The following is a 26,280-nucleotide window of genomic DNA, read 5'->3' on the forward strand; positions in this document are numbered from 1 at the left end:
AGAAATGGTATCGACTTTAAAAAAAAAATCTGTTTCAAATGAAAAGAGAAAACATAAGCTTCTACTGAATCGATATGTCAATTTTGAAACTCAATAGTAAATATGCAGATCTAACTTCGACATTTAAAATGATCGAAATACGTCGAACAAAGTTAGCATCTAGTTCGGAATTGAATTCTACTGTTGACGCGCGCCTTCACGTATGAGAACCTGACCTGGCAGTGTCGATTTCGTTTGTTACGACTCGGTTTTATCGGTGGCTCCGATACTTCGTTCACATAGAGTAGCGGCGCGAAGTCTCGCTATGTGGAGGATCGAAGTCGAAAAAAGGGACGAAGCTTTATATCGAGGAAAAGGGGATTTCGGATTTGCCGGACCGTGTCCACCCCTCCATTGCATCGTTTACGTCTAACACGAGCGAACAGACGAGTAAGCGCGCGCACCCGCGTTCATAGATGAAGGAAAGGCAGAAAGTTGGCGGAATGAGAAGAAGAGAGAAAGAATGATGACGGTCAGTAGAGGGGAGGCTTAGAAACGGGAGCAGCGACCGGGATTTTAACGTCGAGCACACTCGTTTCGAGTCGATAGGTCCACTTCGGCTGGCTTGGGAAGCAGTCGACATGGTCCAACAACTTCCTCTTCTACCTCGCCCCTAGCCCTCCATCGCGCGCCCTTTCGTCCATCTAGCCGTCATTTTCGTAGCAGGAAACAGGGCGTGAGCGGATGGAAGTTTTCATACGTAGGGCGCTCACGCAACTGATAAAAACAACCGATCCACGACCAGACTCTTGTTGGGAAACAAGAACTACGGAGTTCCTTTACTCACTTGCCGAGGAGTGGCCGCTTGTCATGAAGTGATATTAACGATTTTTGCGCGGCAGTCTACATGCGAGCATGTCAAGCTGTTGTGCTCTCGTAACAGTAAATTGCGGAATTATAATAACGTCGTTCGGTCGAGCGAAAGTTGCAAGACGTGAATAAACTGTACATAACATAAGAGACTCATTCGTAAAATCCGCGGTATATTCAATGAGCGTGGTAGAGTGGAAGAATACGTATAGAATTTATTTAATTTTAAAAGAGCTTCGTTCGTTCGACGGTGTAGATTTCAGCATGCTGATAACAAGATATCACGATTACCACGATTACTCCGAGTATTTAAGCAAAGACCGTAAAAATCCTTGTTCACCGCGATACGAGGGGATTAAATATTGTCGCAACGTGCCTCAGCATGAGTTGAGCGATAACGATCGTCCGCGCGATAAAACATACTTATTTTCAATGAAAGAAAAATAAAATAAAAATAATTATTGCATTATACTCGCGGTGAATATATTGCAACAATTATCGTGTTCAGCCTTTCAGTATTATTATTACGAAACGGATGCAATCCAAACAAAATTTCTTTTTTTTTTTATGTCGCAAGCACGTAGATGATATTATTAAAGTTATTGTTTCCGTTTGCTTCTTAAAATTCGTACGGAAATAAATAGGGTGCACGCTGGAATAGAGGGTTGTGTTACTTTCGAGGGACGCGAAAAATGGGCTCGCGCACACGCACACAGTGTTGCGACTGTATGGATACGAAAATACGAATAGGCGGAAATATTACGTGGCACGGAATAGGGTAATATCCCAAAAAGAGGAAGACGAAGACGACGAGAGGAAAGCGGGTTAGTGAATGAGAGATAACGGTAGCAAGTTTACTTTGTATGCCATGCAGTGAGAAAGTTCCATCCAGCTGTTAGTCACGTCTTTCTCTCGTTCCTTAGTTTTCCTCTCGATGAAAACTCACTCGCGAGTTTAAGCTTCCGTTTACCGTATGCACGCACAAGCGAATGAAAAGCAAATAACCAAATGCGGTCTTTACCTCCGTGTAAGGACAACGTAATCGCGGTGTAATCGTAAAACAAGAAATAAATACAAATCTTGTCATTTAAAAAATTATCTGAGTACGAAAATAATTTTTGCAAGTAATTTTTAAACGTCTTCGTTGTAAAGGGAACGTTGCGATAAGAACGCGATTTACGCGTGAAAAATGGCTGCCGGCAAATACACCAACAGAAGGGACAAAGCTTGACTGAGAGCACGAATATCCGAGAGTTTCCTGAACTGATTTCTATTTTGTCACTCGGCCAATCGCTGGGCACGGTATCGTTAGAAATAAATAACACGGAATACATCATCCCTGGATTGCCGTCATACTAGCCGCTTGTTCTCGTCACAAAATAGAACCCTCGGGAATTACGCCGCGGAGATCGGCGGCCTGGGATGGGTAGACGCGGTAATACTGGTTATCATCGCGCTGATTGCACCTACACCCCCTCTCCCCTGTGCCACATTCATCGAGCTATCTTCCATTGGTACCTGCACCTGACCCAGTACATTTCCATCCGAGCTATTCATTACGACTGTGATCTACAACGATCGTTCCTTTCACGATACATCGATGTACGAAAATTGGCGAATGGCACGGTAGGAGTTATGCATTCATACTTGCAGGCACGTCATGAATCCTTCTACCCCGTCGCGGAAGAGCTCTAAATCCGTATCGTGCCGAGATTACGGCGCTCCGGCAGTGAATGTACAAGTGATACACGCTCGATGACCCGGCAATTTTCAACGGAGAGGAAGTTTTACAACGGAGATCCGGCGTTGTAATTTAACCGAATGGGCCGTTTTACAAATTAACTCTTCTGAACTTCTGGCTGGTCATTACACTTTCCGTTGTAAGCGGCGCAAATTATTTTAATTGCACGCGCGCGAGGTTTATTTTCTCCTTTCTGGAGGTAGATAAAAGCTACGGCCTCCGGGAGTCGTGAAGGTAACTCGACCGCGAGACTCGGCGAGATCGTCGAGACCGAAAGTTATTCGAGGGTCGGCCGTAAAACAATGATGACTAGTTTCTCGCCGCGTAATATTCATTCGGGGCGTGAGATCAGTCGCGTATCGCCTCCCACGAAACGCCTCGGAAAGCCAAACGAAATGTCGGTCGGCCACGGCCGGTCGTATACGGCCTCCGTTATTTGCACAACCGTAAACAACCGTCGCCGCTGCCGCACATCTACAGAGGCACGCGCGTGTATTCGCGGCAAAGCGCAGCCACACCTTCCTACGAAACACGCTCTCCTCCGAGCCTCTTTCTACGGCACCGTGCACACGTACGTGTTTACGTTGCGAACGCGCTACGCCAGGCGGAACTAACGGTAACGAACGGTTGCGAATGTAAGAGACCGGTTCCCGTAGCAAACGACATTTCGACCGAGCGTTGCACGGCAGTGCGTGCGGTAAGAGGAAGGCAAACTGCTCGCGAGATTCCGAAGGAGAGAGTCGGAGTGGAGCTCGTAGTGCTAAGAGCAAATAGGTAGATAGACGAGTTGATTCATGGAGCACCGCGTAATAAAGCTAGCGCAAAAGTATCGGAGGAAAACGGAATTAATTGAAACTCACGCACTCTCCCACGCTGACGTAACGAACCGCGATGCGAATGATAATTAAGATAGAAATCGGATTCCAAGAATTGTATCGAACGCGTAATTCTATGATGTGTAAAGTCGATACGACACGTGGAGTGTACGAGGAACTGAATGACGCGGAATACGAATGTGGATTAGGAGGAGAGCGCGGGGGAAACGCAAGGGATCCGCGTGAGAGCGAAAAGTTTCCCGATATTTCGCGAGGAACGCTCACGCGCTAGAGCGGTAGATAATCTCGACGATCATCTCGGCGCGACAGCTCGAAAGTTCCGGCCGTTTCGGGAGAACGTAGTGCGTACTCTGCTGGTTTATAGCGGCCCTGCGGTCGTCGGGTTCCGAGTGGTCAGCGGACGGTACCCGCTGGTGCAGCGGCGTTATCCATTTGCATCGTAACTAGTCGCGGCAGCGGTAGCAGCGGGAACGGTAACGACGGTCGCTGTCGACGGCGTTGCGTTATTGTTGTTGCTGCTACTGCTGTTGCTGCTGCGACCGCTCAGACGCTGCCGCTGCCGCTGCCGCCGCTGCCGCCGTCGCTGCGTCGCGTTGACCGAGTTCAAAACCGGCGACTGCATCTGCATCGTACCGAAGGGGGTGACGGAGAGGGGGCGAGCTAGTAAATTACACGTTGACTAGGGCTGACAACCGCAATGCGTGGCGCACACGGCCGTGTGCGCGCACGGATCTCCTGCACGAGACGCCGGTGTGTTTATGCGGCCGGTGAGTCCGAATACTGTCAGGACGGCCTAGCGCTCTCTCACTCCTGTGAATTATAGACGAGCCGACCTTAATAAAGACGCGGTGGATGCCCGAAATTCTCGCCCGGCGTTCCATCGGCCGGAGTCGGGGAACCGCCGAATTGCGAAGCCGGCGCTGCCGCTGCGTGACGTACCGCATCGGCAACGCACTCGTTCATGTCACGCTCCGTGCATAACTCGTTCCGGACCGCAGTACTCAACGAATTCTACTTTCCTTTTTCCTGTGGGGTAATAGAATTATTTAAAACTGCCAAGATCTCTCTCTCTCTCTTTCTCTCTCTCTCTCTCTCTCTCTCTCTCTCTCTCTCTCTCTCTCTTGTCGAAGATAAATTGTCGAACATGTAATTTTCGGCTTAATTTTATACTTAACAATCGCGATAAATCATGCCATCAACGGTAATTTAATGCGTAAAGATCGTGGTTTCGTGGAGCCAAAATATCGCGGATTATGCTAATTTATTATCATTTTTCTTTGAGAACCGACGAGATATTGCGTAAGCGCGTGTCTCACGGTTATCAGGAGTAATAAAAAGAAGAGTAACAGCCAGGGTACACGCGTCTTCTTTTTTTCTGTCTCTCTCTCAAAAAGGATAGGCACGTTCCGTGATTGTGTATCGTCGGTGGAGCACCGCTGGTCTGGGCCGCTCAGGCCCGTATGCGCGCGAGTATCAGTGCCAAACACCGGTAGTTATGTATATCAGGAGCAGTAAAACTGATGCAAATTTATTTCGAAATTCCGAGCCGTTCTCGTAAAGTTGTTTTAAAACTATCCTCGTAAAACGATTTGAGACATTCCCCCCATCCCCTTCCTCTCACTCCCCACTCCCTCCGCGCCGGACACGGTGAGATTTTACCGCGACGCGGGTACGACCCGTTCCTTAATTCCACATCCTGCCCTTAAGGTAACGACCGCGATCGTGAGAGCGTGCTCTCGACCGCGCCACGGAAAATGTGCTTTATCGTACGAACGCTTCGCTCCCGTCGTTCGAGACATTATTTTAGCATAACCATAACCGATTAGTATTCATACGTGGTATAAAGATAAACACTGAGCGATATGTTCGAGACGTGGAAGACACGTTACCTTCGCGCGAACGGAGCTTAAGAACAAGCAATATCTCACGCTCGTCTTATCGACTATTAACAATTTTCAAGACATACCCATTACGTACGTGCTGACGTAATCGCTACGAGAAAAAATCGATTCGACCTGGCAATAATAATCGCGCGGGGTTGGCCGAGCTATTTCGGAAAGAAGAGTATGCTCTTGCTTCACGAGGTGAGATAGGCCGAACAAGCATGCCAGAGGGGAAACGAAAATTTAAGAGCAGCCGTATATTATCGCGACGAAGGGGTTGTCTGAGGTTAACTGCCAGAGCTTCGTAAGAGGGAGGATCGGGTGGTGTCGCGAGGGTGTGGGAAGGGTGCGCCATGAATATGCCGCCATTAGTCACACGCCGAATCGCGCCGTAGAAAGAGAAGTAGGTGACACGAATTTCCCGGAATTGCGCGCGCCCTATTGGTATCCCGAGGGGTAGTAACGCGAACAATTCCCCATGAATGCGCATTTATTCCGAATCCGGTACCGGCGTGGAATCGGCGGCGCATCTAAAAGCCCGGTAAAACTTGGTCGACAAGAAATTCGTCGCGTCGTTCCCTCTCTCTTCCCCCTATGTCACGAACCCTCCTCCGTTAGTGACGGCGTCAAGCCACCCTGTCGAAACATTCGGGACTCGCGGCGGCGCTCGTGTCACCAGCAGACCTCATCGTTACATCTCAAAAGGCAGCAATGAAACGGTTAACTAAATTGCTACACGCTCCGGCTGTCATTCGCAGGACTCGCTGCCACTCCATCCTTCTATTCGGCCGTGCGCAGATACGCAAACGATCCGTCGCTTTTAGTTACAAATCTCTGGACGCGATTTGGAAGAAAATGCGCAAGTGGAATTTCGTAGAAATGCGCCATTACGCGCGAATTTATTTAGAAAAGTCTTGACTAACAATTTCACTGAACATCTCGTTGTCACAATTTGAATGGCAAAATAGAAATGAAATATACAGGAACGCTTTAAAAGCGTTTCGAGTGAGGTAATGAAAGGCACAAAGGCACTTGCCTTGGCAAGTTATATTTGATGCCAGTAGATAGTATCCGGTGCTTCCGTCCTCACGCCGGACGGCTCGCAATTTGTACCTCGGATGATGTCGTCGACATTTCCTTTAATTATTCGGAAGTTTGTCTCTGTCGGCTTGAGGCTCATATTTATTGTTTTCTGAAGTCTGTTGGTATTGAACCACAATTCTTCCTTGCCGGCCCTATTCGTGATCACCTTAATGCCGCTCACGTACTGCAGAGTCTCCTCGTCTTGTGCTATTATCACGACATTCTCCGGAGTAAATGGTTTCCCGATGTCCCAACAGGCAATGGCAGTTAATTGGACCAATTGGAAAAATATTACGCCTCTTCGAGAGGTTGCTTGCACGCCCGCTTGGCTCGCGCGTTTGTAATTTGATTGAAATATCACCGGCTCTCTGTACTCGCTTTGCGCCAACCAATACGTGTCCGCGTAATTCTGATGATAACTTGCGAGCGAGTTGAAATATAGATATCTGAAAGTGGTAAACATTGTGACGAAATAGCAAACTGATTCTCTTTAATTAGTTGCGCTAAAAATTTCGAACGTATTTAAATTATAGAAATTTAAATTCTTATTAACTTATAAAAAAAATAGGACAGCTATAAATAGAAAAAAAACAACCAAAATGATTTCTACATCTTACGCTTAGTAAAAATGAGATTTTTCGAATTTTAAAAAATTTAAATCTAAAATTAATTGCTTTTAAATTTTCGAGAAGTGACATAAGATAAATTTAGTTTCCGATTAAATTTCAATGCGATATTTCTCGGATTACAAAATCATTGATTCGGAATGATCGTAATTAGCGGTAATTACCTGTGATTAAAGTATCCTAATGGTGACAGTGACATACCGAGTGTACCGTCGGTCAGATCAAACCATTCGCCGGCGATCGTAATATTCATAGCATCCTCATCCGGGCCAAAAGCGTTGCCACGGGTGTTGTTTACTCGCCAGGAATGGTCACGATATAAGTCATAAATCATCAGTCCATTTTGATCCACGTCCGCCACGTAGAGATAAGTATCGAGACACGTTTTTCCGACGTCGACGATTGGCGTAACTAATGCTGCCTTCCCGTATAGCACTTGATCATCCGGTACCACGTATTTATGGATCAGCCGATCCGTGGCAAGATCAAAGATCAATATTTTCGTAGGACAAACCGATTTCATCATCACTCTGCCAGTGTCGACCACCCATAAACGATTGCACTCGTCGATCTAAAGATTACGTATCAATTTATCAATCCTACACGCTACAAAGTTTAAGCATCAAATTGACAATGAAAAACTTATGAACGAGCTGCCCGTTTGTCGCGTATTCAACGTTCTTTTTTTTCTGCTAGAATTTTAATTCTGTCTAGTATCAACTGTGAGATTACCGCCACTCTGTAGACTGATACGATGCCCTCGCAACTGAGCAACGTGTGCCAGGACCAATTGGGATATGGTACGAGCAAACGACCGCCAGGTCCCTGCACCTTAGTCACCAAAGACAAACTAATTGGTACACCGTCCAACCACTGCGGGCTCGTCACGAACACGCGACCCTGTCTGTCGATATCCACGTCTTGCGTGAAGGCATTGCCCAACGTATAGTTTTTCCCTGTCAGATGTATATTTGGCCAGACCCAATCGAGAAATTTCCACTGGTAGGCCACTTCGAGGTGCGATGGCTGGGACGGGCGTACGAGGCCGGAGAATAGAACGAGCACCCAAATCAATTCCATGATGCGTACGGTTGCAAGCCCATCGACCTAAGCCGCGACACTGATCGACTGACCGTTAATTTGTTTCGACGCGTTTTTAGCCGTCGGAGTGCCTTTCGAGCCTCAGGGTCTCGATCGTGTCCGCGATCGAGGGACCACTGCATCACGAAGCGGAACATGGTTGTTCCCCGTTAGCGGTATAGATTGTTTCTTTCGACAGCGACTGACAGACCCCCACCTCTGTCTACGTCACTATCCCCCCATACCGCGAACGATTTCGCTATTTATCGTGGTGGAGAATGGGGTTCACCTTGAACTGGATACACTCCAGGTATACTATGTAATATGACTCGTTAAATAATAATCAGGAAGTGAAAAGAACCTCGAGGTTTGTTTCTTCCATAACCATGTGTGTAACATCTCTCAACGTGACCTTCTCTTACACATGAGAAGTTGTGAAGAATTTTATATAATCGATGAGAATGATCTATTTTATACGATCTGTTTTACAAAAAAATAGACTTTTAAATTCCTGATTTTCGCATCATCGCATATCGCGTGTGACTAATTACTTGTAATTAGTTCAATGGAAAAATGATGCAAGATTATACTCTTGTGAAGTAATACGCGATTAAAAAATACGCGATTATATTGCAATAACATGTGATCGCCATTTGAAATTCATTTAAAAAGATGTGGAAATTTATGTTGTGGCAATGAAATCCATTAGGCATCAGCATTTCCAATGCGCGATGCTAACAGCCTGAGGTTAGACCGCACAATATTTTACGAGTGCATGGAATTTAGTGTTATATGTATCTGTACATGTATCTATTTAAACCTGTTTTGTATACTGATTGTTACGCAAATCGGTGATATCAAGTTCTGCACATCAATATGAAATACGAAATGTGGTTGAACGCACACATTAGCCACCGCGTGATCGGAAACTAGAGCAAGTGTTCGCAAACAGTGCACGTCTACCTGATATAGAACCAGGAACCTTTGTTGCATTTCCTCGAACGTGTTGCGAAAGCTATTACAATCGTATCTGTGTAACAAGATTTTCTGTAAATTTCATATCGTAAGAGTTTCTATACGCTCTTCGAAAGACAATACGTCGTAACTTTTCATAACATCATAAATATTCATTTCGCATTTATAATTAACGCATTTATAATTAACATGTCGGCACGCTTTATTAAATTAAATCGTGAATGTTATTTTTTATCGTGAGCTAATCGTTCACATAACTCAATAAATCGTTACCTACTTGAATATGTATGCTTAATACGCAAAGTATATTAGTCACCAGTTATTATCGATCGATCATGTTATCCTACGCTCGAGAAGTGATTCTCCTTGCATGTTCATGGAGATCATAGGAAATCACAACTGCGATTCCGCATACCAGCCGTACGCAGCGCTCAACGCCGCTAAGTTTACGACGGTTAATGCCAATTAAAACGCAATAAACTAGTTGTGGGGACGTAATAAACGGTGGCCAGTGTCACGGCATGAGGTGATACAACGCGACGACATTATATCACGAGACGATCACGCGCGTGTTTAGAATGCAATAATGAGGAGTTTCGCGAGTTGGGCAAAACTATTTTCCAACAGTTGTTACGACGCGATCACGCAATGCGCGGTTATAAGCGGTGCGCTTTTCATCGCGCTCACAAGTTTCTTTTTTTTTTTCTTTTCTCTCCCCTCCCCTCCCCCCGGCTTTCGGGTTTGAATTGCATTACGCGTTGCGCCGTATTCGGGAAGAGAAACTACACTCGCGCGCCCAGCAGAAGTGAAAACCATAAATCACCTGGCTAGTCACGATTAAGCCAAACGGGAAGACAAATGGGTGGCTAATTTCAATTTTAATGCGAAGCCCAGAAGGTATCTGTTCCGTCGTGAGTTATAGCGCCACTCTTCGGGCGCGAACCGCTTTAGGGCTTATTAATAAGGAATAGTTTATCGTTTTGATTAATCACGGCCGCGCGCGCTCCCGACGATGATACCGTCGAATTGCGGTGCCGTGGCCGCGGTACATTTGCCGGATTTCCGATTGGACGCACCAGTTGAAGCGCGAATACCAGTAAAACTTGCGCACATGAAATCGCGGACATGAAATTGCTTCGAGCATGAAAGCGAAAGAGAGGGAGGAAGGGACGAGAAAGCGCAAGAGAGCAGATAACGCGGTCGCTCTGACTCTTTCTTTCTCTCTCACTCCGACTGCAGAAAGGTAAATCTATTCGAATTAGATCGCATAATGGCAATCTCTTGGAGTGAGACAAGCGAGCTCATAAACTAGTATTTTCTTTTTTTTCAGCGTTGGTAATCATAACGTTCTACTTCGTTCCGCGCGAGGAATGGGAACGCGAGCGTCATTAAGGCGAAATGCATTAAACGAAATCTAAGGAAAAATGTGTCGTATGTACGTGAGAACTCGTTAATGAATTTCAAGCGGAATGAATATTTAGAACGGTGGGAGGAAGGGACGGGCGCGGGAAGACAATTTGTAAATGAAGATAAAAATTAGGGAGCGAGAGGCGTGCGAGGATCTTTATTCGTCAAGCCTGAATCGACGAGGAAGGTGCAACAACATATGACAATTATGATATCGCGTTCACAATTATGATTTCGTTATGCCTGACGGCTTGGACTTCCAAATTGCCGTTCTGCCAGAAGCTCGCGTCGCGCGATTTTATATCGACGAGGGAGCAGAGAAAGTCCCACAAGATGTGTCTCTCTTTCTACGGTTGAAACAGTTCTTCTTCTTCTTAAACTGAGTTTGGTAAACCCTCGTACAAGTCGAAGTTCTGACCGTGCGGATGGCGTCGAAGGGACGTAAGGGCGGAGGCGTCGTAAAAGTTGGACGAAGTCAATTTTGCAGTTGAAGTTGGTAATGCGATTTGTGCCGGAATAAATAGTTTGAGAGGAGAGCACACAGTGTGCGCAAAGGGTCCCTCTATCTTGGCCCCCTCCCCCTCTTCCCCCCTTTCTCTTTCTCCATTCTCCTGCTTCTACGCATGTCGTGGTTGTCTCTCCAGTGGCTAGCTCAATCCACTCGAGTTTGGTGTCACGAGCACGTCCTATTGGACCCATCAGACGTGACGTTCTTACTAAAGGGAGTTCTACTTAAATCAAAACAGCGAACGACGACTTAACGAAATGAAAAGCACCGGATGGCCGGAGTTCGCGGAAACGGCCGATTGAATGGCTCCCGCGATGGCGTTCGCCGGGAAGGATGTAACAAGGTCCGGAAATAAAAAAAGTACACACGTATAAACAGCCCCGGCTCATTACTCTCCGACTTGGAAACGAGATTAACGTCGATTACAGTTTCCGGGGCAACGCGCAAATATTCCGCTTCTACGAGAAAAGTGCTTTCGTGCCGGGGATTAAATTACGACGTTTTGTTTGACCGTCTTGAATGGCGATTTCGCGCCGTTTTTCGCGGGGCCCGCAACCGCGTTTCCTTCGGGGAACCTTGAGCCGCGTGAAATTAATGACACTCTTCTCGACTCGTTACATTACACGCAAGCGGCAAATTGCCGCGAATCCGGGGAACGTAATCCGCGAAAACGCAATAATAAGCCGGCTGCCCCGGTGAAAAACGGGCGCCTTTCTCCGTGCCCCTCTCTCTCAACCCTCCCTTCCTCTCGCATATCCCCCGTTCCCGTATACGCTGACCGTATCCTCGCGTCGCACCCCCCGAGCGGCGCGCCGCTGTTCTGACCGTAATCCGAGAGATGAAAACTTACGCTAATTAAATCGTTAATAGCGGCGGACGCATGCACGTAACGGCCGCGGCGGTTACTTAATCCCGAGAAAATGAAACGTTCGCGGTGTCCATGCGCGTATCTACCGTCCGCTTTTCCCGCACACGTGCGCGCTGGCTGAGATACGTACTGTCGCCGGTGCACACGCATCGCTTTCGCAAACGGCGCATTTCTCTCCCTTTTTCCCTACTTTCAGAAACACGTATATTCTTTCTCTCTCTCTCTCTCTCTCTCTCTCTCTCTCTCTTTCTTTCTCTCGTTTCCCGCATCTGCCTCGTCGCAGAACCTCATTATATTCCGTGCGCATCCGTTTTGTCGTGCGATCCACCGACGCTAATTCCTCCTCCGGCGCGTACCGTCGTCCGAAACCTCCAGCCATCCCTAATGCGATCGTCGATAGCGATAAAAATGCGGAGTCGTCGAGTTCCCGCTCTCTCACGGACTACCGACTATTTGTAATTTGGCGGATCTCGCGTGCGCCCCGATCTGCCATATCTCCGCCTCCCTCCGACCCTCCGTCCCGCACGCTCATCCGAAGCACGCTTTCGCGAGGCGTGTCGGAAAAATAGCGAGGGCCGCGAATTTGAATAACGCAATTCACCGAATCGAGTTGCGAAAGGCGGCGCATTAAAATGCCGCAGCTGGGCTGGCCGTCGACAACCCTCTCGGCTTTCACCGGCGTTGTTGCTCGTCGTCGAATGGCTTAGGTCGACGGTCTCGTTGCCTCCTAGTATGCGAATTCCGAATTTCGTTTGCCAAATAGTAATAACATCCACCTAGTTTCCGTAGAGTAAAAAGTTTTTAATTCGTTTTCTGCTTGCACTGTCCGCTACTTTTGTCCGATCATTGCCTAGAGTTTTCGCCTAAGACTACGTTATCTCGCGCGTATCGTCAATGGAAAACATGGGCGAGGGAGGACAAGCCGAGGGTTGTGGCAGCCACAATATCGCATTTTCTGCACATTCATCGAGTTCTACTGTCCACGACGGTGGCACACATAAGAGTATTTGCAGTCTCTATTGAAAATCGTTACTCGTCCGAGACCCGCACCGAGACTCGTAACGCGCCGAGTTAAATGTAGAACTTCGAATAGCCGGTCAGAATAAAATATAGGCGTGGATACGGAGAAGCGATAAGGGAAGTTTTCCTCGACACGTAGGGCCGCGCGATATGAATTCCAGCGAGGGTAGAAGCCCGAGTAATAATGAATCGCGGCACGAAGTCGGGCGTTTATGTGCCGAAGATTACAATTAACTGTCTCCGATAGTGCCGAAAACGCCTGCAAATTACATTTCACGATTCGACGATCGCGTATGATCATCGCATCGAGCCGCGACAACGTCGCCGTTGTCGAGCCCCGTCATCGTGACTTGGAGCATTCCGCCGAATAATTTATTTCGCAGACTACTTATCGGACCGTGAACTCGCAGATAGAGGGCCGTTTTTGCAGGACCGATTATCCTCTGATCGGTATTATACGGTCGCTGAATCCCTAAACCCGATTTTCCCTCCCGCTTCCAAACCACCGCGTTCCCGTTCGATCGTGGCTTAAGTAAACTCATGAGAATAAATAGAGCCAAAGTTGTTAGGACAATCGGGGAAAGGGATTAGAGCCGTTTAGTCTGGCCCATTCTCCACTCGTTCTCTCCCCCTCCCGAAACGGACGCTCCTAATACGACACTTTAATTATCGAGAGTGCTAGGCTGCATGGGCCGCAATTTACTTTTTCGAAGAGAAACGGAAATCCTACGGCGGAGACTCCTACCCGCAATTTTTCTTCCGACCGCCAGACGCTTAGCTCATGTTAGTCAAGTAGGATTACCGTACCGTCACCTGAATCTTGTAGTGTTTTGTTGCGTGCGAAGAACTGTATCTTATCGTCAGAGGCTGCTGGTACCTATGCTAGATCCTTCCCCCTTTCCCAACAGTCTCCTCTCCCCCCCCCCCTCTGTCTGTCCGCTTCTCTCGGACTACCTCGCCGTAGACCGACGTCTCGCTAACAAGAACCTGAAAAGATCTCCCGAGTAAGATCGAGGGTGATTTATCACTGTAACCCATGGTCTCGCGTATTTTTCCGAGTTTTCCTCCACCGGCGCGCGTCTGTTCTTTCTTCGCGTCGTATTCTCGTACGTCGTCGGGTACGGCGCGCATTGTACAGAAGCACCGACCGTCGCGATATTCGCCCGAATTGAATCCATGCTTCGGAAGATATATTGGATCGCGCGTGGGAGGCGCGTACACGCACACATACACACACACACACACACACACACACTCACTTGCGATCGACAGCGCGGTATATAAACAGTGCCGGTACCGGTAGTAAATTTCTGCAGATGCGAGGTATCGCGGGAGATCGCTTCCGCTCCTTGTTTCAACCTACGCCGGACATCGGGCCGTGACGAGTCTATCGAGTTTACGATTACGTCAGATATACATCACGCGTCAGATGCAGACGCGCTTTGATCCGCATGGGCAATCAAGCTGCTCCAATTTCGCATACTCGATCAATCACGGAATGTTTCGCTCTCAGCGCGGCGCGGCGCGGCGCGGCGCGGCGCGACGCGGTGTCACCTCCGCTCGGTCGTACTTTCCGCGACACTCGATATATCGCGGCGCATTTCCTTTTCTTGCGTCACGCGATTTAATTAATTTCGCGATCGTTCCGCTTCTCCGACACGCGTCCGGTAAGCGGGGTATTCGGGGTATTCGGGGCTGTTCGGTGGGAAAGCAACAGTTTTTCCTTACTGTTCCGTAAACCGCGCGCTGTGAATTTGCGACGTTCGCGCGAAGCATAAAGCCGAGCTTGCTGTAAAATACCCTCCTGCCATAGGTAAAAGGGATTCGTTTCAATCGTCCTTAATCGAGCAAGTTGGCGTACAACTGTTTGTTCTCGTCCCACCATCGCGGTCGGTATTCCATATGTGACCCACTGGAACACAATGGCCGTTGCTCTTTCCCTCGGCCTGTCTGGCTGTCAGCAGTCGCTGCCGGCTGTGTAAATACGATACCGCCGCTCGCTTTTCGTGCTTTTCAAGCACGGTTCAAAAAAGGGGAAAGTAGGAGACGTATAGGTGAGAAGGAAAGGGCGGCCGCGATCGTCGGCGCGGCGCTTTGCCGCTGGCTCGAAATTGCTCGGCTCGGTTTTCAATTTGCAGTTTGTATGATATCTCGACCACCAACGATGAAGAGCCCGCGAAAAATAATACTTCACATCGGCACGTTCTGGCGCCTGCAGCCACGATAGATCGGTGAAAAAAAAAAAAAAGACAAAGAAAAACGATCTTCGTACGGTGAAGAACGGAAAATAGAACGGAAAATTGGTAACAAATAAATCCGGAAACTCGAAGATATTTCATATTTATAATCTGCATGCTTGCTGAAAAATTCAGTTACGTCTTGTTGCGTGCGCCTTGTTTGCGTTAACGTAACAAATTGCAGCAGCGTGAAATGGTATAGAAATTCTTCAATGTTGAGGAGTTGAGATAATTAGGTGTAGAAAAGCAAACGCTTTTTATATCCGGCAAATTTTTTCAGTCGCGAGTAACTTGATATAATTTGTAAGTTTCGTGGATTAGGGAAGTGCCTGGACATCTCGTTAGTGCGATCATCGATTTAAAGTTCGTTATAGGAGGCGACGATCGATAATGAGTTCCGGGGGTAACTTATAGTCAGAGGCTAGAATCGGTAGGACGGAGAAAAACGGGGTGGCTTGATTGCTAGGCGGATCGCAGTCGGTGATTTGAGGCAATCTACCGGGTTCTTGTTACTCCGGACGACGAGTAATAACCGTAATGGGAATCGGTCTTCGGAGGTAACTATTCTTCTTTCGAATCTCTCCTTCGATCTTATTGTCAAATCCATCCAGGAGAGCCTGGGTACTTAAATCAGTCATTTCGCGCGCGTGACTTGTAAGAAAATGTGCGTCAAGTAACTTGGATTAGCGATTCGCCGATTAAACTTGGTTAACGCCGTTCCGATTTCGTGCGAATAAACTCAGCGACTGAAACGCGCCCGCGTCACATTCGTAAATAATAACTTTCTCTTGAGAATTAATTAAATATCCCGTCCCTCCCTCTCTCCGTATACTCGTCGACGTAATGATTAATATTATAAAGAAGCAAAAGCGTAATTAACGGGAAGGATCTTCAAATCTTTCGCACAGTTCGCATTAAATACATAAATATTAATACAAACATCACGGCAAATTTTGCTCCTGGCATGAAATCTTCAACGAAGTAGTTAGTCGTTATATAGAGCCTGACTCAGCTGGAAACTGTTTCCAATATAATTCGTGTCTCCGAAACGACAGCGCAGCGAGCCCCTTTACTTCGCCCAGGGCCGGTATTTTCATAATGCCAAGCGACATCGTTTGCACGGATCCCGTCGAGAATACGACAAGCATTTGTATTGTTAAGGGCGTCCCGAGACGTTCCAGACCTCTTTACCGTAAAGCGGAAATGGACGAAAAGGTCTAACTTGACTGCGACGATCCTTGCCTCATCTCCAAAATTTTTTTCCATTAAGTTTTTACGGCGTTATATCCAACCTCTCTGAGAGTCGGATAATAATGTCATGACGATGTCACTTCCATTAAAAATAATAATTGTTCCTTAGGAGTGTCTTAATATTAAATAATATCTCTTCGTAAAATGTTCATTTGAGTCGCGTTGTGAATAAGCGTTCGGTTTATGACGAAACATGCGACACGGGAAAAAGTTCCTCTTGATAAATTATCACTCGTCGTCGGCAGAGCTTAAATTCGCAGTTGACGTTTCGTATCCATTAGCCGTTAGCGCGAACAAAGAAAGTATAGGAGGCGTCTGGATGCAAACGGTAAGAAAAAGAGGAGAGAGAGAGAGAGAGAGAGAGAGAGAGAGAGAGAGAGAAACGGCGGAAGAGAGAGAAATGGCTGGCAGCTGATAAACAACGGTCTTCTATTCATGGATTCGCACATCGTGCGACCACGCCAACGCGTGGGAGAGAAGAGCTCGCGGCGCGGGTTGACTCTAAACAGAGCAATCAATCTTGGCTTAATGAACTCTTAATTATTTCGAGGACACGCCAGAGCGGGAAGGGAAACTGCCCGTATAATGGAGGCGCAAAGTGCGCGCGGCCGACTATATGCGAGTGCGGCGAAAGGACGGCGGCTGGGGGATAGAAGAGAGCGACTCCGTAGGTCCGGGGGTGCTATTAGATAAATATAGGGAGAAACAGCGCCACGGGGGAAGCAACGAAAATGAAAATAAAGGAGCACTCCGTAACTGTGGGCTCTCCCCGTGCGCGGCGGAGCGACGCCGAGAAAACTGAGATACGTTTCCGACGTATGCTGAGAGATCTCTTAACTAGGAAAAAAGCAGAAACGGAAAGCGAAGCAAACGACGTGAGGCGAGAGATCGGTGTGGAGGATCTTGTTCGCTTGGATTCCTTTAATCACGCTTCCAATTCACACGATTCCTCCAATCTTGAGGAGTACATTAACAACGATGAACGCATATGTTTTTTTTACTCGCAGCCTGAAGTGTATTTTTAGCAGCTCGTTTCGCGATCGCGTTCAACATATATTTTTACCTCTCTGATTTTCATTTTGTGTACTCATTAACCAGATGAACCAGCTGGGGTCGTATAATGCCTTCTGCCTTCATCTAGGAGGTATTACTTCATTAACTTTGTTTACAGCCTAGGAGAGAGAATGACGTAATTTCAGGCGGACGCCAGTTTCGTCTCCCTCAAGTATGAGGAAGAAAAATTAAAAAACATTGCGGGTCGGGTCACGAACGGCTTATAATATACACCGTGGAAATTACGCGGGCAGCCCGACGACGTAACTTCGAAAATTACGCGAGTAGGGTACGAAAAGTTTGCACGATCTAACTACTACGAAGTCAGTCCACGGTGCGGCCCTTATTCACCGCCCTCGTGGGACTTGGCCACGGCACCGGTTATTACACGGAGGGTTGGTCTCGGCTTGCCAAACGTGCCGGCAAAAAAGTCCCATTTAATACGACGAAATTCACTGTGACGTCATCCTGTACACATCGTGAGCCGCTTAATAATGTATTTCGACTGTCGCGCATCGCTCTTTATTAAAGCTCGACCGGCACGTGCACCCAGGATCTTTCACCTCGTACATTCGTATTTATAATCATTACTCGAATCTCGCCTTACGACCTGTTAAATGAGACACTCGAAATAAAGATGTATATTTTGAATTGCAAATATAATTCAATAATTATCTTTTAATTAGACAATTCTAATCCTTACAGAGATGGTCATTATATAATTTACAACTACAAGTGCAACAATGCAAATAAATCGTGTTCTTAAACAAAAATTAAAGAAAAATGAAAGAAGTAAATTAAGTTTTGTAATAAAGACCTGTTACACTATGCAAACTTATAAAGTTTTCATTTAAATCAAAATGCAACTAGAATTTTCAAATACAAATAAAATTCAATAATTATTTTTTAATTAGAAAATTCTAATCCTTACAGAAACAGTTACTATGTAATTTACAACTACAAGTGCAACAATGTAAATAAATCGTGTTCTTAATAAAAAATTAAAGATAAAAGAGATAAGTCGACAGTTTTGTAATAAAAAACTATTATGTAAATTCATAAAATTTTTATTTAAACCAAAAGGCACGTAGAATTTTGAATATATATTTAATATATATTTTGAATATGCAAATATAATTCAATAATTACTTTTTAATTAAAAAATTTTAATTCTTACAGAAATAATCATTATGTAATTTACAATTATAGGTACAACGATACAAATAAATCGTATTTCTAGACAAAAATTAAAGATGAAAGAAGTTAATGAGAGAAAGTTTTATAATAAAGATGTTACACTATGTAAATTCGTAAAATTTTCATTTAAAGCAAAATGCAAGTAGAATTGCAATACGATTTACGAGAAATGCAATTTCAATCTCAACCGGTTACCGCGATCATGAAATTCACATCACTTACTCAGATCATTATGTTTTTAGCGCCGTTTTTAAGTTACAAGTATAAACGGGGCGCTTATTCAGTGAGCGGGAAATATCCGAACGACTGATATGCGGCGCTGTAAAAACCCAGCATAAAGAATTTCGATGTTCACGGGAAGCCACGGAATACCGCAATGATAAGCGAGTGCCCGCGGAATATTCGCATGCCAATAATTCCGCTTCAATACGCCGGCCGCCGATATTGACGTTTTCACGAAAGGCTAAACCGCGTGATCGATATATTACGATTAGGTGTCACGATACGCGCGCCTTCCCGAGCGTGAAAGCCGAAACGGGTAGGTTTGATCGCGAGGCTGACGGGCTAGTTTAAAGGCAACGGATATTTATCATCGTTCGGTGAGAAAAACGGGAAAGGCGGTTTGCGTAATATGTGTACTAAACGTGTGTAGCGCGGGCAAGTAGCCGGATACTTCTTTCGATACTGCCGGAGAAGAAAACGAAAGTGTCACGGCGCGAAACACGCATTTCACCTGAAGGTGAAATATGCATAGAGGGAGATAAAGCAGAGAGCGTAAAGCGGATATCGCGCTTTCAGGTCGAGTAGTCAACTAAATAGACCGGATCGCGGATGCATTTCTTCCGAAGTCATTTTGCAGATACCGGTACCTACCTACCTTACTACGCGCGCTCTTTTTTATCACGTACAAAACTGAAGTGAGATGAGTCAGAAAAAGGGAGGAGATAGGGGATGGGGATACCGGAACTTTCCGTACCGTAGTCGATTCCGACCCTTTCCAAGAGGGTTTATGTCGCTCGCTGTGGCAAACGACTTTGCCTTCCCTAACGAGGACATACGGTGAGGCTCGATAAGGAGGACGACGTCTTCGACTTGGCGAAAACAGGGTTTCGCCGGATCAGAGAAGAGATCCGAATGGAGCGATGCCGCGCGGAGAAAAAATATTGACGATCGTTTTCGTTCCTTGATGCTGACCTAAATTTCACCTCGAGCTTTCCGCATCGTTGACGCAGCAGCGGTAAACGTTCGTCGACTTCGACCGATCCTCTCTTCGGATCCTTCTTTAACCACCGTCATGACTCTCTTATTCGCGTGCTGATTTAGCTACCGATAAAACCGAATATTCCGCCAGGCTATGATTTCTGAATTTAGCGACGACGCGATTATGCTAACACTCTTTATTGCCAGGTGCCATAAAACTTGGACGTCCTCGAGATCATAATGCCGGGGCACATCGACCGGGAACAGTGAGAATCTCGTGCGGAAAGTAGGAGTGGAATTTTAAGTAAGTTTCCCTTTAATGGAGAAAGAGAAATCTATTTATTTAATGGAAAGCTATTTAGTTTTACTGTCTTTGTTAAGTATTAGTTTAGTGCGTGCGGCTCTAACGAGTAAATATCGCGTGCGGCATTTTGTAAGAATTTCTCCCCGACAATGTCATAATTAATCAACCAAGAATATTTGACGGCGAATCAAAAGGAGGAAATTGGGAAAAGAACTGATTCTTACCAATCACTTCTATTCGAGTTATTGCACAAAAAAAAAGAAAAAAAAAACAAAGACACTCGTATGTAGAGAGCATCCTAGCATAATTCGACGCTTACTTTAGTCTTGTCCTTGATTCAAGGCTTTAACAATAAATCTTTGCTACTCAGAAGTCCAGGTTTTTTTATTTTGTTGTTATGAGGAATACCTGTAAAGTAGTTAAATCACAAAGGCGACTGGCTATCAGATACTGTGCTTTGTTTAGCTGTACGTATATCGTATATTTTTAAAAAATTCTATCGAAATTTCAAAATAATTTTAAGCAAATTACATGTCGGTTTAAAAAAAAAACATATTTCGAGAAATAATAAAATTTTCCATTAAATAAAATTCAACATTCTTCTTGCAATCGCTAAATAAACGATTTTTCCAATAAACAGGATTAACGTCTCGACAGATTAATATTACGAGCGAATTAGTCTTTACCAAATGTTTAAATGAAACAATTCAATATTCATCGCCGCACTTTTATATACGTTGAATAAAACGTTGCTTCAGCGAGCGAACGTTCATCAGAAATCCGATCTCGTTGTCTGACGGACACCAAGGCCCGCTGGCCGATAACGAAATTATCTTAATCCGACTCGATCGATTGACAGTTAGTCGATTGTGCGGCGATGGTAGACGGCTGCGAGCCGTGCGGACTGACGGGAACACGATGCCCATTGTATGACACATACGGAATCAATGTATATTTTGATGCTCGGCAGTCGACAATAATGTAACCATTGAAATGCCGGCGGCCGGGCTCATATCGAGGATATAACGAACGGAACGATGCGCACTGATGCGATAAGCATCCTCGATGTGCGTCTCCCTCTACGTTCTAATTGTGCACACGCGATTTGCGATGTTATAAGAAGATTATCAATCAAATGCTCGCGCATCGCGGAAAATATCACTTTCTAATAATTACGAGAATTTTCGTTAGGTTAAAAAAAAAAAGAAAAAAAAAAAAAAAGAAAAAACAGACGCATTTTCGCTCGAAGCGGCTAAATAATCTCTAAGTTAAATCCTACTTTCTCTCAGATAATTACGTATATAATTACATATAACGGTAGGTAAGTAACGTATACGTGAAAAGAGCTATATGCATTTATAACTAAACCTCGAATGCCTGTTTCGTAAGAGAATGCGTAATAACTTTCAAGGCTTTACGAAAAGTAACGGAGAAACTCCGTTCGCGGGTGCCTTGTAAATTTATGCAACGACCTTGCTCCCGCTTTGGCCAGTTGGTTAATTTTGTACAGTATTTTTGTACTAAGCAGATTCTCGTACGAGAATACTATGTAATAATAATGTAATATTGTACTAACACATATTTTGAGGTGAAAATGCGCGTGCAATTATCCGTTCGAGAGAAATACTTTATGGAAACGTTAAACAAATCAATTAATAAAATAATAAACCAGATAATTATTTTCCATTTAATAAAGGAATATTTTGTATCGGTAATACATATAAATAGAGCAATAAACGTATAATTAAAAGTAATAATTCAATTACCGCTCTTTTTTGATTAGTTTTGTTTAAAGATCAACAAAATAACGAAGGCCATCTGTTATTATAACAAATTCTGGAAAAAGGAAACTTCCTGTGTGTTATCGCGTTGCCGTGACTTCGTTAAACTAAAATCGTAAACCTCGCGTTACGTTGTCGCGCGGACATGTAATAAATGAATTTATGGAATCCCACACGTAATACGTGACCACCAAGACAGACAGCAGGAGAAACCAAAAATTTGCGCATTGTGGCGGGCGTAAAGCGTTCTCGTGTCAAGCCGAGATACGAAGAAAGTCGAAGGCACGTACGACCTCGTGGAAAGACACGGCCGTAATGGCCGCTCCGGATGCGTCCAGTTTTGGATCCTGCAGAAAATGGACGTGCACCGCCATAGGGATTTATTAACGTAATCTGCTTAGCCCTCCGAGCGACATCGGACCGAGCCTGGTCCATTTCTTTGTGACGCTCTCGCGTCAAAGAGAGGATGAAAGCCCGACCTTACTTTGCGCGTGTATCCCCGTGTATACGCGCGCGCGCGCGCGCGCGTATTCTTCTTTCACGCTTTTGGGAAATCTACCACTCTACTACCAGCACTCTACTACCAGCACTCTCTCGTCGTTGCAGTGCGGCTGCGAGAAGTAGATATGGCCAGTCGTCGCGGCCCGTTGAAAAGGGACGAGGCAAACGAAATTAAAAAGAAGCTTGGCTCGCGAACCGGCTGTTTGTCTGACGCAAAATATTCCTTGCAGTAAGACGTGAAAATGCATAACGGTCACATAATTAACAAGTGGATAAGCTATGAAATTTTTTGCGAGTTCAAGAGTAATGCTTTTCGCGTAATGCGGATAATAAACATGGTTGTGTGGACGATAAACTGCATCGCCCATTTAGCCTTTCGACGCGGAAAATTCCCTCGCATAAATTATATTTTCAGACGCGATAATGAAGTGAATTAATCTTCATGGAGACAGGGAACATGATGAACGGCATAGCCATACTCGAATTTCGGAACTCGATCGGTAGCTGCTACGTGCCGTAATGAACGAAAAAGATCGTGCCAGCGCGATAACAAATAGCCCAAGTATCAGAGAAGATCGAGGACTTTCCTTCTTTCAGCCGGGAGCAACTGTCGAAGTCCTCAAGAGATTAATGCCCTAACCGGCCCGTCACCCTTCCCTTTCTTTCCCGTACGAACTAATTTCGTAGTCACCGATGGAATTTCAAAAAATGTGAGATATCTATCTCGTCGGGGGTGCTCGGAAGTCTTCCGTTTAATCATGCTGCGTTCGGTCGATGGGCCGCTCGGTGGCGAGACAGCGTTGTGGAGAGACTTTAAACGAGTAAAGCGGGGTGGGGGGGAGAGGAAAGGGACGGGAGAGAGAACTTGAAGCGGAGAAAAAGGAAGAGACGGAAGGTGGAAGGACCGGGACCGAAATCGATATTTAAGGCTGCTCTCGTTCCTGTGAAAATTTAATAACCCGTTCCCAAGTATGTGTCTCCCCTCCCCCCTCCTCCCGCCCCTTCGCAGAAGAGCAGCTATCGTTACCCGTGCACACGTGTAAACGTTCGTCCGCGCGGCGACATTATCGCGCGATATTAAATCCCCGGCTTGGTGGAATAATTGAAAGTTTCAAGAGGGGGGGGATGGTGATACGTCACAGAGGCCGATAAGGATAGGTCGCATCGAACTTCATTTCGCAGTGGCGCGCATGTTCACCAATCGCGCGTCAATGTGAATTGGAATTTCGGAATCGTGGAATGTATGTATGTACGTACGGATGAACAATGTCCGGCGCAATACAGGCGACGTATGTACATGTCAATGAAACGTTTATGTACGCCATTAAAGAGAGCCGCATTCCAACCTTGGACATTTATCACAAATGACGCATATCTGGCAACATAATTTCGAAGAACTTAATCCACGTTTATTAACCTACATCGATTTATTACGAAATTCTTTGCAATCTTGTGCAAAGATTGCCAAGGATTCAATTGGATAAATCTGTAAAATCATTATAAAGAGGAGAAGAAGATTAATAGACGAATCGTCAAATGAATCATCATAAAATAATAACAAATGCGATTAATTGATAATTGATTTTTGCTTCATCAAATAATATATGAAATTGTTATTATATTAAATTCCATTACCGTATGAAATATGTATTATTTAATATTAACAAAGAATTTCGGTGAATCGATTAAAAATTTGATTTCATAATCGTAAATAATTTCACTCTATTACATTTTTGTTCAAGATACAACATCTTGGAATTTTCTTGGAAGTTCAAGTTTACAGGTTTACAAAAATTGCAAAAATATAAAAGTGCAATGTAAATTTTTCATCAATATGAATCTTATCTAATCACGGCACGAAATTTACCTTTAAATTTTTTAAACTGAATACGTATCTTGCTTACGAATATCGTTAGGGAAACTATAATGAAAAAAAAAAAAAAAAGTAGAAACGAAACTCAACGGCGTCTGGTCTCAACGCGATTTTCTTTTGTCTACGAGGCGTTTCACGGACAATGCCGCTTAATCTCTACCAGCGCGGCAACGAAGAGCTCTATCTGGTCCCTTGGCCTATGCATCGACCGGTACTCGTTGCTGTGTCGATGAACGAACGTTCGATGAAGGAGATTACGCTTTAGTTGGATGCGCGATAGACTATCTGATGCTGATGCTTCGCTATCTGATGCTGAGTGATTGTCTAGATCACGATCGATCGGTGTTTGCAGCTATCGTCTTTCCGAGATACAATGGAGCAATTATCGCTTCCGAATAATTCTTCGCACCGAACAGGCTCTGCAAAGGCAACGAGCGACGTACGCTTTCAAAACCGATTTCGTTTGTTCCCCTTCCCCGAATGGCGAATGGCTTTCAGCAAAATTTGCTCGCAAAAAAAAATATACGTTTCTCTATACGTTCAATTGTGATTATATACCTGCGCGGTATCTTACGTAGGATATACGTTTACTTAATCAACGTCGTCATTAAAGTGAATCGAGTTCTTGCGGTCGGAGATCACATTCGAGGAAAGACGTCCGTCTCGCCGAAAAGTAACCATTAACGAAGATCTATCGTGTCCGATAGAAGATCCCGAGAAGTGGCAAAGAACACCGAGAGAAACCGAGGACACTCGGCTGTCGTGGGAAGCACTGCCCTCGGCATTCGACCACCATTTTTATTCTCTCATACTCGCGGACGCAACCCCACGAGGGGGAGGGTGAAAGCATAAAATGTATAAGTAAAAGAAAGAAATAAGGTCGGCGAACAAAGAACGCGAGAGAAAAGAGCCAGAGGAAAAATGGAGAACCTAATGAACTTGGAGAAAAAGTTAAACATTGGCGGCGGACAAAGCTTTAATGAACGCTTTGTATAGGAAAGTCGATTTTATCGTTTAGTCGCTTCTAAATATTGCCCCTTTTGCGCACGAACGCTCACGTGACGCGCGGCTTATCATGTATCAAAACCACTTGAACACATCAGCCTGAAATTCTTAATTATTATAATTATTCTATCAATCTCAGGTTATAGTTTTTTGATATCTCGTAATTCGCGATAATGGAAATACCGAAAATACTCTGGTCGCGATCTTTTTTCATTTTCTTATCGTTTATCGTTTAAGTAGAGTCACAAAGTTTGCGAGCTCAATCAAGGATGCGAGACGAGTTTCTTCGAGGAGCGATTTTGCGTCGCGTTTTTGCACTTCTCCGCGCGTTAACTCGCGACTTTCCGCGGCGATCCGGCGGCGAACGGACATTAGTGCACGTGAAGGAAATCCCGGATAATTTGGACGGCCGGGGGAGTGAAACGGTCCGTGGTTCCGCGGTAGCTTTATTGCGAATTTATGCAACGTTTAGCCGCATGACCAATTAGAGACGCGGCGACCGCCGCGGCGCCCCGTAAGCTGCGCAACGGCCGTCGGAAAAATTATGCTTATGCATAACCACGGCGGCGGCTTTATGGTAATATTGTGGTCCGTGCTGAAATCTTCTATGCGCATACATAGGAACGGGTTACACCCGCGTGGAACCAGCGTTACACCCTATTCGCGAAATCCCGGTCGGCCAGATCGGGTTTCCCCATTGCGATTCGAATACATTACCGGAGCGTCTCTTCATTTCGCGGGCGACGCCATCACGTGCGCTCGAATGGAAACCGTGTCGATGTCCGCCCGCTCGTGAAACGCGGCGTGGCATTTATACGGATGCACATGCCGCGGGTCGTGACTTTATTCGGCTGTAAACGATACATTTTCACCTGGATATTAAATTCGAAGATGGACTGCGGCACGTGCTGGTAACTGGAGAACGCACGTGCACGCGTTCGACATTTATTTTTCACCCGTCGCGTTTCACCCTCTCTTGCGCGCGCATTTCATTTACGAAAA

The 26,280-nt window shown here is 45.5% G+C and overlaps 1 protein-coding gene across 4 annotated transcripts in view; it reads right to left on the bottom strand.

Moving 5' to 3' along the window:
- Nucleotides 1-15,653, bottom strand: part of LOC105429075 (royal jelly protein-like protein) — a 235,723-nt gene extending 220,070 nt beyond the window's left edge. For 3 of the 4 annotated variants that reach the window (XR_016141245.1, XR_016141247.1, XR_016141246.1), the window contains exons 1-3: nucleotides 7,751-15,653; nucleotides 7,183-7,589; nucleotides 6,346-6,838 (exon numbers count right to left, since the gene is read on the bottom strand). Coding sequence is in view for 1 of the 4 variants with exons in the window: in XM_011641795.3 (XP_011640097.2) it covers nucleotides 6,355-6,838; nucleotides 7,183-7,589; nucleotides 7,751-8,098 (1,239 nt within the window). In the remaining 3 variants the exon portion in view is untranslated. Of the gene's footprint in view, nucleotides 1-6,178; nucleotides 6,839-7,182; nucleotides 7,590-7,750 lie in introns of those variants that run through there. The other variant, XM_011641795.3, reaches the window with a different exon arrangement.
- Nucleotides 15,654-26,280: the final 10,627 nt, after the last annotated feature.

The sequence above is a fragment of the Pogonomyrmex barbatus genome, unplaced genomic scaffold, assembly GCF_055798465.1.
Source record: "Pogonomyrmex barbatus isolate J1 unplaced genomic scaffold, ASM5579846v1 scaffold9, whole genome shotgun sequence".
Taxonomy (NCBI): Eukaryota; Metazoa; Arthropoda; class Insecta; order Hymenoptera; family Formicidae; genus Pogonomyrmex; species Pogonomyrmex barbatus.